The sequence below is a fragment of the Rhinolophus hipposideros genome (genome assembly GCF_964194185.1).
Source record: "Rhinolophus hipposideros genome assembly, chromosome: 13".
In the NCBI taxonomy this organism is placed as follows: domain Eukaryota; kingdom Metazoa; phylum Chordata; class Mammalia; order Chiroptera; family Rhinolophidae; genus Rhinolophus; species Rhinolophus hipposideros.
Window position 1 is genome coordinate 63,367,551 of NC_138059.1, and position 21,996 is coordinate 63,389,546.

General features: G+C 35.1%; 1 protein-coding gene across 1 annotated transcript in view; it reads left to right on the forward strand.

Annotated features, from left to right (window-relative positions):
• LOC308506445 (uncharacterized protein C8orf34 homolog) overlaps window positions 1-21,996 on the forward strand; it is a gene marked incomplete at its 5' end in the record, with an annotated part of 300,475 nt that overhangs the window by 79,565 nt on the left and 198,914 nt on the right. The window contains 1 exon segment of the mRNA XM_081069952.1: window positions 13,831-14,000. Within this exon segment, the coding sequence (XP_080926078.1) occupies window positions 13,831-14,000 (170 nt within the window).

The window sequence follows — 21,996 nt, forward strand, 5'->3', positions numbered from 1 at the left end:
CACATCCCAGAACTCCCTAGGGGATCAAGCCGAGAGTAGACGTTAGCTGAATCATATTTTCCCTTGTCTTCTCCTGCTTCCTTCACTCTCTTACAAGTTTCACTTAAGAACTGCCCCTTCACCCCCAAGTAAATCAGTTTCTCTGCCTCTGGTTCTAGGGAATCCTACCTAAGACATGCCACGGGAGGAATCTTCCTAAAACCAAATCCGGCTGCAGATTTTTCTGACTACCTGCTACCTACCAAATTAAGTCCAGATTCCTTAAGACTAGACTCAGCAGTCTCCATTTTTTCATTTAAATATGTATCTTATGCTTTATTTCACTCTTTTTCTCTCTCAGAGTCTGTGCTGTACTCAACAAGGTCTAGTGTAAGGTAGCCAGACTATAGTACTTCCAGGTCACATTTTTTAAAAATTAAAGTTTATTGGGGTGACAATGGTTAGTAAAGTTACATAGGTTTCAGGCATACAATTCTGTAATGCATCATCTATATATATCACATGCGTTCACCACCCAGAGTTATTTCTCTTTCCATCACCATATATTTGACCCTGTTTACCCTTTTCTATAATCCCCTTCCCTCCTTATCCTCTGGTAATCACTAAATTATTGTTTGTGTCTATGAGTTTTTGTTTCTTTGTTTGTCTTGTTCCTTTGTTGCTTTCAGTTTTATTCCCTTATTTATTGTTTTATTTATTTTCACATTTTCACTCTTTATCATCCTTCCACCCCCGACTATTTCCCATCGTTCCAGCTCCAACCTTCCCTGATCATTCTTGCAGAAAGGGAGATCTTCAAGAACACAGCAACCACATCACAAATGGTACTCTCGTCTCACTGTTGGAATTTGTGTTCACTGCTCAAGGAAGTAGCCTGGTATTCTGGAAAAATCCGCAGAATCTTGGCTCTTGTCATTTTCTAATTATGTGACTTCAGAAAGTTATTTATAGATGCCGAGCTTTAGTTTCCTTCTCTGTGAAAAGTAATGGTTTTAGTAACTATTAAAAATATCAATTCCTTGCTCACTCAAAAATACCATTAGGTAGCTTGCTAAGATATCCAAAATATAAAGCATTTATAGAAATATTTGGGAAAATCATTTCAAAAGCAACAGATTAGAGGAAAAATATAAATCTGCTGTGCAAAATGCAGGCTTGAAGTTCAATGTAATTGCTCCAGTTGAGCCGCATTGAGCTTTTTGTCACTTAGTGTCATCATCACCCGTAGGATCATAGCAAACCGGTTGTTCACAGGAAGACGAACTTCCTGCTCCTGAATCCTAAGAAAAAAATTCTCCGATGTAATCCTCATGAACTAGATACTATATAATGTGTCAATAATGTCCTCAAAAATATTCTTATATTTCTATGAACAAAAGACAACAGAGTAAAAAGGCAGCCTTTACAATATGAGAAATAGTTGCAAATCATGTCTAATAAGAGGTTAATATCCAGGATATATAAAGAACTCCTACAACTCAACAACAGCAAAACAAATAACCTGATTATAAATGGGCAAAGGACTTCAATAGACTTTTCTCCAAAGATGATATACAAATGTCTAGCAAGTATATGAAAAGATGCTCAAGGTCCCAATCATTAGAGAAATGTAAATCAAAACTACAGTAAAACTACAGTGAGATACCGTCTCATACCCATTAGGATGGCTACTATAAAAACACACACACTAAAACCCAGAAAATAATAAGTGTCAGTGAGGATATAGAGAAATTGCCTTGTACACTGTTGGTGGGAATGTAAAATGGTGCAGTCACTATGGAAAGCAGTACGGCAGTTCTTAAAAACATTAAAAATAAAATTACCAGATGATCTAGCAATCCTACTTCTGGGTGTATATCCAAAAGAATTGAAAGCAGTATCTCTAAGAGATGTCCACATACCCATGTTCACGGCAGCATTATTCACAGTAGTCAAAAGGTAGAAGCCACCCAAGTGTCCGCTTATGATGAATAGATAAACAAAATGTGGGCTATACATACAATGGAATATTCTTCAGCCTTAAAAGGAAGGAAATCCTGTCACATGCTACAACATGAAAGAACCTTGAGGATATTATGCCGAGTGAAATAAGTCATCTACAGAAAGATATATACTGTCTGATTCCACCTCTATGAGGCATCTAAAGTAGTCAAATTCAAAGAAACAGAAAGTAAAATGATGGTTACCAGAGGCTGGGGGTGGGAAGGAGAATAGGAGCTAATGGGTGCAGGGTTTCAATTTTGCAAGATGAAAAATGTCTGTTCATCGTTGGTTTTACACAGAGATTGATTGTACAGCAATGTGAATGTACTTAACTTCACTGAATTATATACTTAAAAATGGTTAAAGTGGTAACTTGTAAGTTCCTTGTTTTTTATCCCAATGAAAAAGTATATATTCTTATATTAATGAGATCATTAGTTTCATAGGAGTTCTTTGAATAATGTCTACTGACCTTGGCAGATGTCATAATGCAAAAGTAAAGTTCAGTTAGAACAATTCCACAGAAGTCTCAATAGTGAGGTATAGGGCAGGGCTCCCTGAGGTTCTGACTTAAGGAAAAGATACAGTTTACAGTATTCAGAGTTTGGACAGTCTACATCTCTTTTAGACAACTCATCAGACTATTATCTGTTATAGCTCTTGTTACCTGTTAGATGATACTGAGTTTGAGTTTCTAGTCCTTGAATCTTTAAATAGATATAATAATAATAATAATAATAATAATAATAGTAATAGTAATAATAATAGTAGTAGTAGATATAATAATGAACTCTAGTGCATACTGTATTCTAGACCTTGGGTTAAGCATTGTTATAGATTATACCATTTTATCCTATTGAAAAAATAGGTAACATTTATTGGGAGCTTGTGGCGTGCCAAGTGGTGTTCTAAACTATTGACCTGCATTATCTCACTCAATGTTTACTCATAGCCTATGAAGTAGGGACTGTTATTTCCACTTGACAGGTGACACAGGAGGTTAATAAACTTACCAGAGGTTGTAGAAAGAAGTGGAACACAAGCCCAGGCAAATCAACTCCAGAGCGTGTGCTCTTAACAATTACGTCACGTCTGTGATCGAGATGTTGTTACTCACCCATCTAAGAGGTGAAAATAGGAGTCCTTAGTTTCATAAATTCCCCTTTTGTCCTAGTAAATGGAAGAACTGGAGCTCAAACCCAGTCTATACTCCAGAGTCTGTATTCTCAACTTCTCCGGTGGATTATACCAGTATCATTCCTATTATAATGCCTGGGGCAGAGTAATCACTCAATTAATAATGGATATTTTTATTAGAAAATATTCACAGTGCCTCTAAGCCTGAGATAAATGATGAGTAAATAACTAGCTAGAGCTAAAATCATCTTGTTTCTCTAATTCAGTTCTACCTTCTGTGGCCTTTTATTGTTTTCCCCACTATCGAGATATTTTGGGGGGCTATTTTATATATTGAGAGCTCTATTTTGTTCCAATTTGATGGTTATCTAAAGTGTGAGACAGTGTTCTTGCTCATAGTATTCCAGTGTGGAAGTTAGTATGTACGAGACCATGTAAAGTAACTAGACAGGGAACGGTACACGTACAAGGAATGAAAATTAAATTTGTGAACTTGTTGCAATGATGTTCTTACCTTTTTTAATATCAGAGGGATTATTCATTATGGATTTGTACCAACTGGACAAACAGTTAACCGAGTTTACTATTTGGAAGTGCTGAAAATGCTCGTGAAAAAGTTAGATAACCTGAAATTTTTGCCAACAATTCATGGTTCTTGCATCACGACAATGCACCAGCCCACACAGCACTGTCTGTAAGGGAGTTTTTAGCCAGTAAACAAATAACTATATTGAAACACCCTCCCTACTTGCCTGATTTGGCCACCAATGACCTCTTTCTTTACCCGAAGATAAAGGAACTATTGAAGGGAAGACATTTTGATGCCGTTCAGGACATCAAGGGTAATATGACAGCTCTGATGGCCATTCCAAAAAGAGTTCCAAAATTGCTTTGGAGGGTGGACTAGGCACTGGCGTCGGTGCATAGCTTCCCAAGGGGAGTACTTTGAAGGTGACCATAGTGATATTCAGGAATGAAGTATGTAGCAAGTTTCCTAGGATGAGTTTGCGAACTGAATTGTCAGACCTTGGTATTTATCAGGCACATAGTGTGACAGGTACTGTGCCAAATGCTGTAAGTACACTTTGTCACTAACATTCATAACAGTCCAAAGAAAGTTCTTGTTATCTCCATTTTAATAGCTAATATTCTGCTCAACTCATATTTGAGTACAAATTTAACTCTAGAGTCCATTTCCTTTCCACTATGTTATCTTGCCTCACTAAAAAGCTAAGAAGCTCAAAGAGAGCCCATCTTCCGCTATCTCAGAATGGCTCTATGTGTACCATTGGAATTCGGTGCAAACATTATGTACCACGGGCTTTCTAGCCACTCGATGGTTGCCTCACTAAGGATACCAATGGAAGAACTGAGCTCTTAGCTCCTTCCAAGTGAGGCATTTTCCTACCAGATACCTACTTACTTTCCATTTCTATTAATTTCTTCCCAGTTAAACAGTCTGGGTTTTATTTTTGTTTTTGTCACTCGTTGAAGAATGGACGTTATATCCAGTAGGACATACTTAAATTGTCATGATCCTTTCACCTTCTTGTTGCAGACTCTCTTGCCTGCTGACATATGACCTACATGTGCAAGGCATGATATTTTTGACAGTAGAGGAAAATTTATAGAGCTGCTTTCTATGCTATGTTGGTCATATGTTTGATTTATAAGGTAACAGTCCTAATAGTAAGGGAGACAGTCAGTAAGTAGGAATGTTGCCCGTGTTTTGTCCTAAATACCTCTCTCCAAATGAATTGTGGAAAATGACAATCAAGGAAAAATACTTGAAGTTTACATCACAGACAAAGCTCAATAACCCTAATTATAGGTCCCTTTTAAAAATAGAGGAGAAAAGACCCATATTCCACTAAAAATGAGCCATATGAGCAGATTGTTCACAGAAAATTAAACAAAATGCTTAACTGTACTAAAAGATGTTCCGCCTTGTCACCCATCAGATTTACAAAAATCCCCAAGTTTGTTAAAATACTCTGTTGGTGAGTCTGTGGGGAAGCAGGCGCTTTCACACTGGAATGCTGGTGGGAATGCAAAATGGTATAAACACTATAGAGGGAAAATTTTCAATATCCAAAAAATTATATGTGCAATTATTGTTTGATCAAATGATCCTAATTCTATGAGTGTATTCCAAGGACACGCTGGCAAAAATAGGAAAAAAAAAAACCAAACCTATGCATGTTTCTATACATTATTGTGCTATTTAAATAGCAAAAGGGTCGAAACAACTAAATGTCCATTAGAAAAAGAATAATGGATAAATTATAGTTCGTCCACACAATAGAGACGACAGAGTGATCCCCAGTAAATATTGTTGAATGAAAATGGCAAGGAGAAAAATAGTGTGCTATCTAGTGGGCTACCATACCATTTATCTAAGTAAGTGTAATGAAAATGTAGGTACAAATTTGATTATATTAAAGCCAAAACAATAATAGCAAAACCTGTCATACTGTAACACACATAGACCCCTACATACACACATAAGTGGAAGTCAAGGAGGAGCTCTTTCTTATAGTACAGTACCAACAAAAACATGAAGAAGGAATGGTGAAATTAGAAAATCACAAATTGGAAAAAAAAATTACAAATTGGCAACCATCACAGTAATTGATACAGCCAATGGGCAGCAAAGGATATTAAAATCAGTGGGTGAAATTTTCATGAATTACCAATTATCTATGTAGTTGCACATTTACTCCCAGAATATAGGTAATAATTAACAAGAGAAAAGTAGCAATTTTCCAACGAGAAACTTGAAAGACACCACCTAACCAAATGATCAAGGTTAACTTCATTATCGATGGAACAAATCAATATCATGTGCCTTTGATATGAAAAGAATATATCACGTCTGTGTTATTTTTGCCAAAGTGCATTACTTGAATATAATCATGAGAAAAATAGTGGCAAAACACCAATTGAGGGACTGCCTTAAAAATAAGTGGCCCTTATTTTTTAAGATCAACATAAAGGTCATAAATATTAGAGAAAGACTGAAAACTGTTCCACATTAAATGAGACACAAAATTAAAATTGAATGCCATGTGTGATCCAGGATTTTCTTTTTCCATAAGGAGCGGTATTCAAATAATTGGGGACATTTAAACAAGGTTGGTATGTTAGCATTTTATCAATGTTAATTTTTGGTTTTGAGAATTATACTATGACCTTGTAAGAAAATCCTTCTTTATAGGAAATGTACCCTGAAGTGTTTAGGGGTAAAGGAATATCATGTCTGCAACTTACTTTCTAGGGAAGCTTTATATATATGGATATATATGTGTGTGTGCGTAGATAGATAGATGGATAGATGGATGGATGGATGGAATGATCTATGGATCAATAGATAGACGATATAAGAGAGAGAATGATAAGGCAAAGTATCAACCAATAATGTTCACATTATCACATTAACAACATTTAGGCAATCTGGGTGAAGGGGTACACAAGCGTTGGGTTGTTTTTGTTTTTCGACTTTTCCATAAGTCGGAATTATGCTTAAAATATACATCTTTCTTAAGTTTGTCCACTATTACAACCCCAATAACAGTGAGTACCCCTAGTGTCCAGATTCTAGTCTTACTATTTTAAGACTAGATAATTCTTTTATTTGTTTATTAAAATATTTATAAAATATTTATACATATTAAAATATTTATAAAAATTATTTATAAAATATTAAAGTATTTCTAATATTTTAAGACTTAATATTTCCCACTAAAGGAACCCGCACCCCTTAGAACAATGGCTGATTCCAGTGTGGAGAAGACAGTGTACAAAATGAGCCTACATCTTGTCATACCAGAAGGCAAGAACTTGATGAAATACCACCAGGATTGCATCAAAAGAGTTCAGGTGCCCAGCTTAAATAGTCTCCTACTGGAAAGACTTGAGAACATTTGAACATGAATAAAAATAACTGCACTACAGTTAATAATATCTAATATCTTAAAATCTATGTGTGTATCAAAAAAAGTTAATAATCTTTAGAGAATGTTAGGGGGCCAAAGTTATTATTTTAGAAAACTGATAAAAGTAAAGAATCAAACATTTAATCTGTCTTTCCTATACAAATTATACTTCAGGATAACCAAGTATATGTTGACAGGAAGTACCCGCTGACAGAAGTATTTCAGCAAATCAGTGAATGTGGAATTCTAAAATTAGACAATCACCATTTGGCAATTCCTACTGAATTAACGAATCTAAGAAATATTTTTCAGTGCTGCCAACATCTCTAAAGAAGAGCCGGTGGCACATATGTACCTCCATATGAAACCGTAACCATTCTTTCTGAAGCAATACTTCTTAAAATACAGAACAATACAAAAAGAAAAAGAAAACACAGAAAAACCCCACAACAAAGCTTCATCCAGATCTAACTACTAATTTACAGAAATTACAAGGGGCATAGGAACATTTCAAAGCACATCACAGGGGTGCAAAGGGAAAAATTGAGACTGTGGAAAACTCACAGGACAAACTACTTGAGTTTCTTGAACAATAGCAATAACACAATTATAAGGGAAAACATGAGACAGAGGAGGGGAACCCATATATTAAAAGACATAAAAGACAGTCACTCAAAACGTATGGAGTCTTGCTTAGTGTGTGGCTTGCGCAAGCAAGCTAAGATAATTTCCCTGAGATCATCAGGGAAATTTGAAAACTAGTTAGATCTTTGTTGATATTAAATTATTGTTAATTTATTGTTAGGTGTGCTGACGTTACTGTATTAGTTTACAGAAAAATCACTCTTTACTCTTTAGAGATCCACATTGCACTCTTTACAAGTGATATGATACAGTGAATCAGATTTGCTTTGAAATAATCCAGGCAGGGGAGGGGGAATGTGGAAGGGGTGTGGGTTGAGATAAGGATGAAGTGAGTTTACCCATGAGTTGATAATTGATGAAAATGTGTGTGGGTACAAAGGGGTTTTTTACTATTTATTATACTTTTATATTTGCACACCAATTTCCATTAAAAGAGTTAAAGCATTTAGATCACGGGTAGGAGGGCATAGGAGATAGCAGTGGAGGGAGGAGGGGTAATATCGGGCACCTGTCTGCTAGGAGGTATTTTCTGATGTGTTATTGAATTTAATTCTTGCACCCGTCCAATGAAGTGGTTATGCTTTTTCTGTTTTACAAATGATGTCACTGAGGCTAGAGTGATGGAATGATTTGTTCAGGGTCCCCTGCTGGCCTGATCTCTCATCTGTCTGCCTCCAAATCCATGCTTTTCCCCTACAGTGTATTTTACTTCACCATAGAAGGGAAAGATCTAAAAATGGGTTTATTGTACTATTTTAACAACTGTATTGAGATACAATTTACGTATTATAAAATTTCTCTTTTAAAGTGTATGTTTTAGTATATTTATGGAGTTTTGTAATCATTACTACAACCAAGGTTAGAACATTTTCATCAGCCCAAAAAGAAATCCCATACCCACTCCTCGTTCCCCCCAAAGCCTCAGCCCTAGACAACCACTAATCTCCTTTCTGTCTCTACAGATTTGCCTATTCTGGAAATTTCATATTAATGCAGTTATACAATACATGATCTTTCAGTTAGCATGTTTCTAGGGTATAGCCATGTTGTAGCATATATCAGTACTTCATTCCTTTTTAATGCTGAATAATATTACATTGTATGGATAGACCACGCTTTGTTTATTCATTCATCAATTGATGGAAATTTGAGTTGTTTCCTCTTTTTAGTTATGAATAATGTATCTATGAACATTCATGCATAAGTGTTTGTGTGGACATGTGTTTTCATTTCTCTTAGGTACATATGTAGGGAATGGAAATGCTGGCGCATATGGTACTCTATATTTAACTTTTTGAGGTACTGCCAAACTGGTTTTCATAGTGGGGGCACCATTACACATACCAACCAGAAAGTATGAGGGTTCCAATGTCTCCCTATCCTTGCCAACTTGTTCTTTTCTGTCTCTTACATGATAGCCATCCTCATGGGTGTGAGTAGTATAATATTGCGGTTTTGATTTACATTTCTCTCATGACTCCGGGATGTTGCTAATGCAATATTGAAGCACTGAATCATACATTACCTGAATATTGCCATTCTTTTATTTACTCTACAAATGTTTATTGAGTACCTTCTATATGCCAGGCCTTGGAAAAGAAGAAATGACACTTCATTTTTGTAACTGGAGGCAATAATGCTAGTAGCCGATGGGTTTGGTAGTGAGAAAATGAACAAATTCCCTTTGGATGGCTTTCATTTTTCTCACTAAAATAAGAAGCAATATCATCAGCTGAGAATCAGGAGAGACAAAAGATGTTGAAGTTAACTGAGGAATGAAAATATACCTGCACTAAAAGAGAAAAATAACTAATTGTATTTTAGCATATGTTCTTCTTTAATATTAAACATTATGAATATATTAGGCATCAAAATATGTAAATAATAATATAATGGACACCTAAATGTTTACTATGTAGCTAAAGAATGACTCATTTGATGTAGCTGAAAACCTCTGTGTAACTCTACCTGATGATAGTCAACTCCATGCCTGTCCTGAAGTTTGTCTATATTCCCTTGTTTCCCTTGATCTTTTCACACGCGCGCACACACAGAGGAGTATTATTCCACCACAAAAAGAAGGAAATCTTGCCATTTGTGACAGTATGGATGGACCTTGAGGGCATTATGTTAAGTGAAATAAGTAAGGCAGAGAAAGACAAATACTGTATGATGTCACTTATGGGGAATCAGAAAAAATCTAACTCATAGAAACAGAGTGGGATGGTGGTTGCCAGGGGTAGGGGCATGTGGGAAACAGGTACAGGGGCTCGAAGGGCACAAACCCCCAGTTACAAGATGAATAAGTTCTGAGATCCAATGCACAACGTGGGGAGTATAGTTAACAATACTTGAAAGTTGCTAAGAAAGTAGAGCTTAAAAGTTCTCACCACACACAAAAAAATTGGTCTTTATGTTAGGCGATGGATACGATAATTAGCCTCTTTATATCTATATATGAAATCATCACATTGTGCCACTTAAATTGCCACAATGTTGTATGTTAATTGTATTTCAATAGAGCTGGAAAAAAAAGAAAGGACCAGTAGGAAGGGAGCTTTTATCTGTTTACATTACTTCCTTTAATCTCTAACTCAGTTTCAGTATGTGGATTAGTTTAAAGATAACTGTTATCAAGTTCAAACATTTAATGTGGTTTTGTGTTAAACCAAACATTTAATGCGTGATTATGTGTTCCAAAATTTTTCCTTTGTGAACGGGCAGAATTTAAATAATTTACACAAAAACTTAAGAGTTTATAAGAAATATTTCAGTGTTCCGGATCAATCGTCTTGTAGACTTTCATGTGATATGGCTTAAAAAATTGTTAATCAATGTTGTCGATGAATCATTTACATAATTTTTAGTTAGACATAAAGATACTTCATAATTCACCACAGATGCATTGTTTTTCATTCTTTGAATTATTTTTTAATTCAATCAACACACATTTTCGTTCTTATTTTATGACATGAGAATTGTGCTAGTTATTATGGAGGAAAGAAAGGGATTTAAGACACGATCCAGCCTTCTGTGAACATCTTGGTTTATTAAGAGGAGAAATCATTCAGATAACGTGGCATATAATCAAATGCCATGCTGATCACCAGTGGTCAGAGCAGCTAAACACACTGTGGGGTACCCCTGGGAGCAGGCTGCTTGGAGAGAGTAGTCCTGGTCTAAGGTAACTGCTTGGACAATTAGTTTCCTGCTAGTAGGAAATACTAAGCAAAACTCGGGCCTTTGGGAGCATTTTTGACTGGAAATGCTTTTCTTATTTACTTGCTTAAGAACCTCATCATCGAGGGACTCCTAGCCTTAGGAAGACAAAGGAATGTGATTTGTACATGTTGAAGGAATAATTAGGATTTACATTGTTTAGCAGTAAAATCTTATATGATTTTTTTATCCATGTACTTAAAATAGTTTCAAAAACTTGTTTCATTCAGTGCGCATTTAAAATTTTTCTTTTGCCATGTACTGATGTTTATGGTGTGTTATAGGTAAAGAACTGCTCTCTTCACTGAAATCCTTTCATAAAGATTTATGGAAACATATTTACTTAGCTTAATCAACTATAAATAATATATCCAAAGAAAAATATGCTATTTTAATCTCTTATAGGTATATAGACTATATTCAAGAACTTTTAGAGATATGATAATTTTAGAAAGCAGTAGATTAAAGACAAAAAAACTTTGTGCATTCCCAAAAATAAAAATAATGGAGTCACATTTTTTTCACCTATAAAATGTCCCCTCCCCCACAACCTCCCTGACCTTGCTTGCAGCTCTCTGTATTACTTTGCTCCTCAGCTATCTCTCACTAAATATCGGCTACCAGCTGGAGTTAAACTGCTTATCAAACCATTTATCTTCTTCTCTCTGTGCTCTACATTCCAACAGAAGTGACATCTCTCATTTTATTGAATTTTCCAGTAAGCCACCATGGAGATTTTTTCTGATTCTGTGTAGTTCTCAACTTTTTGGTTATACTCAATTTAATATCCCAGTTTACATTTTCATTCATACTGTCCAAATCCACTCATGTCTGTTGATACAATGGTCAGTTTCTTTGTCCCATTCTTAACTGTTGAACCAGACAGACAAATCTCTAAGCCCATTCTGCCCCATTACATAAGTAAGATTAATAACATTGAGTTAATTATCCAATCTTTGACCTATACTATCTATAAAATAAAATTTTATGGGATGAAACCTGCCCTATCAATTCTCTGCTCTGTTTCTCTGCCCAGATTTACAACCAAACATCTTTACTTATTTAACTGGCCCATTCCTACAATTCGGTTTACTGTTTTCCCCCCAGATACATCACACATAGAGAAGTAGTTTGAATGCATTCCATATCCTTAAATAAATGTGTCTAGCATATGTACAGAATTCTGTGGCTTAACTGTGCTACCCAACAAATTCATCTGCTCCAGTAGGTTTTGTAATTCCCATTGTTGCCATTTTACTGCTGGAGAAAGTGGAATTCAGAGAATAAGTAACATTTCAAAGACACACAGGCCGAAGCTGATTCTGATGCTGAAAATATGTTTATAGATTTTTTTTTAAAAAAATTCTAAAACATGTCTTTGCCTCAGTTTGCTTTTAGAAGCAAATTTAGGTTTAAAATTTAATTTTAATTCTTGTGCTTTAAATGACATTAAGTTGTGGCAGATGAATACGCCTTTCTAGTAATTTCAGAACATTAATTTGATTGCATGATTTCACAGCTGAAAGCCATCAATAGTGCTTTGATTTTCTGACTCTGGGAACATAAATACAGAAGGAATTCAGATGAGTGGCTATGCAGACACTGTTAGTAAGAGTTATCCACTACATTTTCATGTGGGCTGGGAATCAATATTAAGATATCCAACTACTTTCTGTCACTTCTTATTTGGATAAATATTTATCAAATATGTCCTAAACATATTTCACATGTTGCTTTTGGAATTATATTTACATATTAATTAATATTACATTGTATATATTGTAATACTGTATTTGTATTGTATTTGTATAATATTTTAGGGAATTGTAAAGACAGAAAACTTTTAAGGAATTGTTCGAGATTCTCTTAATACTAAAAATTATAGCTAAATATAATTTAAGCAGAGCCTGGGTTACTCAGATCAAGATATTTTAAAAATACATTTTTTTCTTATTAGAAGACAAGTACATATTTGTCATAGAATAATGAAAAAACATGGAAATGCCAAAAGAAGAAATTCAAATTAACCTGTAGTTCCTCCATTCAGCTAAAACCATTAAATTTTAGTCTTGTAATTTTTTCCCAACAAATCAAGCAGTTTCTGGCACATAGTGGGTCTTAATAAATGCAATAAAATGAATAAATGCATAGATTAGTGTATGAATGATGGGTATACATCCAGATGAACTGTTAAACAAAAATTAGATCATACGATAGGTATTGTTTTTTTTAACCTGCCCTTTTTTCCATTTACTGAGATAGCCCTAAGGAATTACACACATTCAGTATTCTCATATCATTTTAAACTATTAAATGATATAATATTTAAAATCTCATTTGAAGAGCCGAGACATATCCGAGTCAATGAAGAGATGTCAGTTTAACATTTTCTGATTAGCATAGCATATCTGTCATTGATGTTGCCCTGCTTCGAACCTCTAGGGGATTCCCTAAAATTCCCAAATGCTTCACAGTTGGAGGCAACACACTCTTCCACCCCCATCTCCCCATTTCCTTATTTCCTGACCGCATTCCAATTTCCCCCTGTGAAATTATCTACCATTTCCCAGCAGTACCAAGCTCTGTCACTACATGGGCCTTACAACATACTCTTTCTTCTATCTATCACAAATGTTCCTCCTGTACCTTCTTCCTGAGAACACGGATGCAGCCTTCCAAATGCCGACCCCATTCCTGGATCCTTTGTGACAGCGACCTTCAGGAATCAACACAAATCACATAAAGTCATCTAGCAGAGATGGAGAGAACTGAAGTTTTAAGTCAATTCAGAAAGAAGAAAGGAACGTTTTGATTTGAGAAAGCAGTTAAAACTCTAGACGAGATTATTTCCCTGTTGACACGTTAACCCGAATAAATAATCTAAGGCAGCACATTCTTTTCTCCTCTTCAGGAAACAGCGGCTTTTAATTCTCTTCTGAGACCCCGTGTGATCGGAGAATGGATTGGCAGAGAAGAGAATGATGCTGACCCACTAGCTGCTGAAATGCTACAGCCCCCGATTCCGAGAAGTAAAACTGAACAGTGGGAAAGTGAGGACAGTAGCTCCAGCCCTGCAGGAAGGTAAGATGAGATGTCCTCTAAGATTCTGAATATTATTAGTCATTAGAAGGTAAAGGGAAAATAAATTCTAGTTCATGATTTGGTTGAAATAAGTCTCAGCAATTTTGTATAGAAAATTATGTTGGACTCCACATAAGATAAGCATTAATTTCTCTGTTTTAAAATTAGAGTGTTACTAGATTTGCTTTTAGGTTTGGGTTTTGATTTTTTTCTTTACATCTAGGAAGATTAGTATTTGCTACTAATACCAAATAGAGAAATAAGTTTAAGGACATAAGCTGTCGGCTGAGATCTACTATATGTCATTTTGGGCAGGGAGTGTCAAGAATTGGAGGCACATCTATCTTTATGAATAAATGTTTTTAAATTTGGGGGATAGATACCCAGAAGAGGGGTTGCTGGGTCATATGGTAGCTCTATTCTTAATTTTTGGAGGAACCTCTATACTGTTTGCCATAGTGGCTGTACCAATTTACATTCCCACCAGCAAGGTACGGGGGTCCCCTTTTCTCCACAACCTCTCCAGCACTTATTATTTCTTCTCTTGTTGATAATAGCCATTCTAACAGGTGTGAGGTGGTATCTCATTGTGGTTCTGATTTGCTTTTCCTTTATAGCTTGTGAAGTTGAGCATCTTCCGTAGATCTGTTGGCTGTTTGTATGTCTTCTTGAGAAAAGTCTCTGTTCAGGTCCTCTACTGATTTTTAAATTGCATTGTTTGTTTTGTTGTTGTTGCATTGTGTGAGTTCTTTATATAATTTGAATATTAACCCCTTATCAGAGATAAGTTTCCAAATATCTTGTGCCATTTGGTTGTTGCCTTTTTGTTTTGTTGATGGCTTCTTTTGCTGTGCAGAAGCTTTTTAGTTTGATACAGTCCCATTCATTTACTTTTGCTTTTACTTCCCTTGCCTTTGGGGTCAAGTTCACAAAAACTCGCTGAGACCAAGGAATGTAAAACAGAAAGCAGCAAACAAACAAGCAAAACAAACTCACAGACAAACACAACAAACAGAAGGGTGATTATCAGAGGGGAAGCAGGGTGGTAGGAGGATAAAAAGGGTAAAGGGGGTCAAATATATGGTGACAGAAGGGGACTAGATTTTGGGTGGTGAGCACACAGTGCAATATACAGATGATGTATTACAGAATTGTACACTTGAAACTTATATAATGTTATTAACCAATGTCACCCCAGTAAATTTAATTAAAAAATAAGAATTGGAGAGGGAAGATTTCTGATGTACCAGAGAGATATAGTTAGTCAACAGGGAAAAGAAAACTATTAAATGTATAATAGACTATACAAAGTGGAGTCAATGAGGAACATGAAGAGAGAGAAACTTTGGTTTAGAACCATTTGACTTCAGAGTTGATAACTATGATTGAACATAATTATTCACATTTTCTTTGTTTGATGTTTGAAACTACTGTGATTTGTAGATGTGAAAGTTCATATTTTATTTTACTCAGACCTGTGGTGCTCAGAATGGTGGCGGGAGACTTGCCCTGTTTCCGTATGCTGGCAGAAGGGTAACTTTGAAATATCCAGATCGTATTTATTAGAAAAATATATTCAGAACAGACATTTTTTGTAACATTAATTGCAATGAGTGAAATGCAAAACAAAAATGAAAACTTCTATAAGGAAGTTGGAGCAAAAAAGCATGTGAAGCATGGCTTACCCCAGATTGAGAAAATAGATTTAAATATCATGAACTGAAATGTGATGGGAGCTGACACTTTCTGTGTCAGTAGCTGAGCACTAGAAGAGCTTTTCCTGTGCACAGGGTCGCCGTAGTGACTTTGTGTATCCCACGTTAAGTTTAGCAGCAACCAATAACTATTCTTTTTTCAAGGAGAAAATTGTATTTTCTACAATATGATAGCTTTCAAGGTTTTTTTTTTTTCCTTTTTTTTTTTCCTTTGACTTATCACTTGGCTAGAGGGAAGGAAATTCAAAATACTCATTAATGTGCTTCAGGCATATAGAAAATTGAGTCTATTTCCATGAGAAAGAACTTTTGAATTATTTAAATAGTAGAAGTGTCCTATATAAGGAGAACACCATTTTTAAAAATCCATTTACCTTCTTTTGTGAAATGCCAGCTCAATTTCACCTGTCAATGAGGCTAATTTTATTTTTAATACCTGACTTATGAAAGCCACTGGACCTTTATCTTTATTCATTGCTAGGTCTTTAGTTCTTAAACGTAAAATAGGGGAATGTCGACTTTCATTTTGCTTTCATTTAGTCATGATAATAATCAGAGCTATTTATTGCCAATGTAAGTGCTTCTATTTTCTTCCTAACTTCAGTGAGCTCTTATTCTCTCTTGAATATGCAATGAAGGGAAATCTTTCCTGCAATCCTTGTTCAATCCCTTACCTATTAGAAACTCAGTCCATGAAACTATCTCTCAAATATTTATTTTGTAATGTTATTTTCAGTTTTATTTTTCTCTAACTTTAAATTACAAGTTGAGGTGTTACCTATGAAATGAAGAAAGTGATGAAATCCTGCTCAGATGCCCCATTAGGGCTGAAAGAATACATGCGTATCTTAACTAAAGAATAGTGATAAAATATGGATTAGAAACTACATCTCTCCCATCTTCTAAAATAGAAGAGGATTTCTGAATTTACACCAGGAACTCACACAGCATTGATTCGATTTGGATAAATAAGAATGAATTGAGAAGAAATTTTTAAATGACTGTACAGTTTGTAACTGTACTATTATTACCTGTTTCTCTTAAGTGGTAATGAACTTACACTATCACTTAACAGTCTTAAACATCCACAGACTAAATGATAGTCTATCTTCATGAAAGGAAAGACTTAATTTTCAAAGATGACTTCCAGTTTTCTCTTCTTCACTGGGATTGGCACATTGTCATTGTTGATAGACGTCTGTTATATGCGTGAAGGAGGCACATAGGACGCTTTCAAGATGCTTTCAGTAGATGTCTGCTAAATGAAGCATATTTATAACAAGGATTGTTTATAGTCTGTCTTAAAGTTTTACCTGTTTACCTATCTAGGTCTTTTCTGTTGTTAAAGCTCAAGTCTTATTTGAATGGCCGTTATGACCACACTCCATCTTTGATACAACTTCCCCTTCAGAATAACACATACACAATAGGCTGGACTTTCACTGTTAGATTAGAGAGGATTACATAAAAGGCATAGTAAACCTTAAGAGTCTTATGGGTAGAATGTTACCCACAATTTTTAACTGGACCCTTTTTTTTTTTAATGGTATACCTCCTTTCCTGAACTTTCTTTCTTCCTGCAAATACAACATTGTATGAAAAGGGTCAACAACTTAGTATACGTTACGGTCACCCAAAGGGCTAAGTGCTAGTTAAAACAAAGGCAATTATGAGGGCAATATGGACACATTAATAGAATAAGACAAGAGTTATTAACCTGGAAACCATGACCCCTACACAGTCCTTAGATGGACCCAAAAGATCTGTGAATCTCTTGAAATGATGTGCAAAATGTTTGGATGTGCATATGGACATTTTCCTACCACACCTTACATAGATTCTCAGAGATTCTATATTAAAATAGTTTCAGGAAGAAATTAAAGCATCTGAGCAAGAAAATAAAGAGGGATTCATAAAAGAGAGAGGTGAATATGTTGACGAATGACTGAAGACTTTCCAAGATTGTTATATACTACAATTTGGCATCAAGTGCCATGCCTTGTCTAGATGTTTGGTGGGAAAGCATATATGTCTATTGCACATTTAAAGTTATTTAAAATAGCACACATTTATAATATAAATGCAAATAAAATTTAAGTTTAATAACCCTATATAATTCTATTTTAAGCCATCTGAATTAGATGCTGCAATAGCTGTGTAATGGATTTTCTAAAATTACTTGCTAAATCATAATGTGAGTTTGTAAATAAGCTCATCCAACCTTGAAAACCTAATGAACTTCCTCCAAGCTGACCTACCTTATTAAAACAAGAATAATATCAATAAATATTATAGATCTGGTGAACTGGCTTTATTTAAATGAGCATTTTTATTAGATGGTAAATATGCCATAAAATAAATTTTAAAATCTTACAACTTAGAAATATATATTATTAAAATGAAAGCCAAATTCACTTCCTATTGTGTCTTCCTTTTTTATTAAAACTCATAATTGCTTTTGCTAGATCTATAAACAAAAGCTGGAAATGGAAATATTCTCTTCCTCTTAGAACTCTTTATTGGCAGCAAGAAACAAACAATAGGAGAATATACAAATATATGCCATAAATTCAAGTAGTACAATAGAAAATAAACCAGAATAAGAAGGAAAAAAATGAATGGAGGGCACTCTTATTAAGAAGTCCAAGAACATCTAAGAACCTTAATATTGTCAGATTTTGACTGTTGTGGACATGACAGAAAGTATGTAATGCATATAGCAAAGCCTAAATCAAACTGATTAATTTAGGAATATTCTAACATGTCAATTTTAAGCATAAAGAATATGGATTAATCAAAAATTAATCTCCTAAAGGAATCAAAGAACAGAAGCCTTAACACTATCTAAAACACAAAAATTATACCTTAGGACTCACAAATTTCTTTTTAAAGCCAAGAAAGTATGTAACTAAATCTCACATTTTTATCAGAATGTTGATGATGTCATTTTTATATGTTCAAAATGTGGACTCATAGACTCATTGATGGACTCTTATGAAACAGGCAACATTTTGGACTAAATCAGTGTTTAAGTCTTATTGCACTATCTTCATGACCAAACCACATATTTTCATGTGACTAATGAAGACAATTGTTTCAACCCACGTGAAATGGCCTCGGTCATTGCTAGCTAATGACTAGGAGTCATACCTCTGTAATCTGCCATTTGTTCCTTACGTTCCACACTCCAAGCCTCATGTTTTTCTTTCTGTTTCACTACCAGTCTTCCCATTTCCTTGGGTTTTCATCGCTCTCAAGTTGGAAGACTTGTATACATCTACTTATATTAATTCTTACTTTGTTTAGTGTGGTTTTCAAAAATGAGGTTCAAAAAGAAAAAGTGAATTTGTTTAATATTTACTGAGCACTAACAAAAGGTAATGTGCTAGACACTGGGTGAAACCAGCATTAAAAAAAAAAATCTTAGAATCAGAATTCTTGCTAGAAGTGAGGAGAATGGCAAGGATATATGTCTTATTTCTGTAGCTCATTGCCCACATGTCTTACAGCAGGCACTTATTAAATGTCTGCTAAATAAATGATACAAACATCGTATTTAGAGATATAAAGAAAAGACAGAGATCTTCTGCATAAGTCAAAACGCAGCAAGTGTGAAACTTTATTATCTCTTTAACAAGTTGGCCCTTAATGCAAAGAGAACCCTTTAATTTCTGACTAGAGTCAAGAGCGAGGATACAGGTTCTGCCTACGAGGCGGTTACGGTGAACTAAACAAGCTTAAGAATAGTTCAAAACAGGAATCATCCAATTTTCCACCAAAGAGCGTGTGGGGTCATATAAAATGAACATTCACTCACCTGTATTCAGAAGCAGAGTGTGAAACAAAATGGAGCAAGGTCAGGCACCCCAGGAAGAGTGGGATCAGGAAGAAGAGGGCACATGGTCAGAAAGTAGGGAGTCTACAGGGAAGAGGAAGTGTCTACCTGGAGAGGCAGGCACTTTGGGGGAAGGAAGGGACTCTTAGCCACTTTAAACTGTCCCTCTCCATCTGATCTCAGTTTCGAAGTTACCATTTTAAATCAAAGCAAAATGGGTTCCTAGAGTGTGTTAACACCACATTGAAATATTAACTATTCTTTTCCATATGGCCTAAGGCCTCTTCTTGGTTCCCTTTCTATGTGGGATGTTATTGGTCTAGAAAAGTCGTGCAGATATTTAGTATGTGGCCCTCTGCGTTCTCTGAATGTAGAATTGCATTAATTATCACTTGGAGACTGCTCTGTGTGCTTTCCATACCTTATTCCATTTCATCCTCATGAAAACTTTATTATCCCTGTTTTAGGAATAAGGAAACCAAGTCCCAAAATGGTGACATCACTGTCCCAAGATTGGATAGCTATTAAGTAGCCGAGCCAGGCTGCCTTGCTCCAAATTCTATGCCCTTAAATGCTTTGCTGTGCAGCTTTTCTTCAGGGAGAAGTTCTAAGAATCCCAATATCATTGAGAATGAAGTGCAGTATCTTGATAAGAGGGATTCCAGAACCCTAATGATCGTAGGAACACCCCAAAACCATCTCTCCCATCTCCCCACCACTTGTTTGCATCAAGACCTCTGCTTCCCTGTAGCAGGGTGCATTTCCTGTCTCATAGTTCAATGTTCATTTCTACAATCCGCAGGCATTTCTCTTTCAAAGCGACAGTCATATCTTTCTCATAGTCCAAAGCTAACAGAGCTAAAGTTAAGAATGAATATCATTATTTGAAAATAATTTGACTTCAATGAAATGATGTACATGTAAATTCCATTTAGCACGTTAGGTCTGTCAGCTAAGAAATCTAAACTACAAATTGTTTTGTTTGTTTACTTCTCCATGAATAAAATTAGTCAAGAAAGATGTTTAAGTTGTTATATTATTTCTCTGTTGAAAAGACACAAAATGAAATTACTCAGGACAATCTTGCCATAGCAAGAAATTGGGGCTAAAGAAACTTCCATTAATTTGCAAGTGAATATTTGTTTTATCTCTACTATTAAAGTGTAAAAATAATTTTCTTTAATTGAATTTGAATTGCACTGATCGTTACTAAATAAAGACAAAAATTTATTTTAAAGGAGATGTAATTTTACAACATCTTAGCAACAGTTCCTATTTAAGTTGGGAACCTAAATTAGGATGGAAGTTAAAGTTGAAATAAATATTGTTGGCAAGACTATGTCTTCATATATTTTTTTCTTATTTTCTTACCTCAACTTTTTTCTTTGAAAAGTATCAAACTACAGAAAATTTAAGAATAGTAATATCAATATCCACATACCCTCCACCTATATTCACCAACTAACATTTTGCCTTTGTTTTATCTCTGGTAATGGATCAATCTATTCTACTTTTTTTTTTTTTTTTTTTTTTTTTTGCTGAGCCATCTGAAAATAAGTTCCAGATATTGTAACATGTTAATTCCTTCATTCTTTAACATACATCTCCTAAGAATAAGGATATTTTCTTATACAACTATTATGTCATTAACATATCAAAACATTTAACAATGACAGCATAAAATTATCTAATATGGAGTCCATATTCGTAAATCACTAATTTTCCCAGTAAAGACTATTCTGGATGTTTACTGGGAAAATTAGAGATGTGCTTAGTTTTTTGTTTCCTTTTAATCCAGCATCCAATAAAGGATCATGGGTGGAGTTAAGTTGGCAAGTCTCTTTAGTCTTCTGTAATCTAGAAAAGTCTTTCACCTTTGTTTTCCTTCATGATATTGTCATCTTTGCAGAGCGCAGGCAAGTGTTTCCAAATCTGGATGTGTCTATTTCCTGATGATTAAATTCAGGTTAAATATTTTTGGCAAGAATTCTATGTAGGTGACATTGTATACTTCCTCGTTTTATCATATCAAGAGGCTCGTAATATCAGTTTGTCCCAGTATTGATGATACTGAGTTTGTTCACGTGGTTAAGGTGGTATCACTCGATTTCTCCACTGTAAAGGTGTCATTTGCCCTTTAACAAGTCATCTGTCATCTCTGTTTTGGAAAAGATGGCACAGACTTATTTCTCTCTGCTCATCCCCATTAAATATAACTGTAAACCTTGGAAATGATGCAAGAGGCAACCAAAGTAACTTAACTTTCATACTGTGAAAAATGTAAAGAGGAAGGTGGAGGTTAGGCCCCTGACAATGGGAGGAACAACATAATGGCAGGCAATTTATGATCTCCTACCCAACAGCACAAGGCAAGCTAGGCCTGGCATTTCCCAGCCCCAAACTAGCAAGAGGAGGTGGCCCGGATAGGTTCATTTCTCCCCCTGGC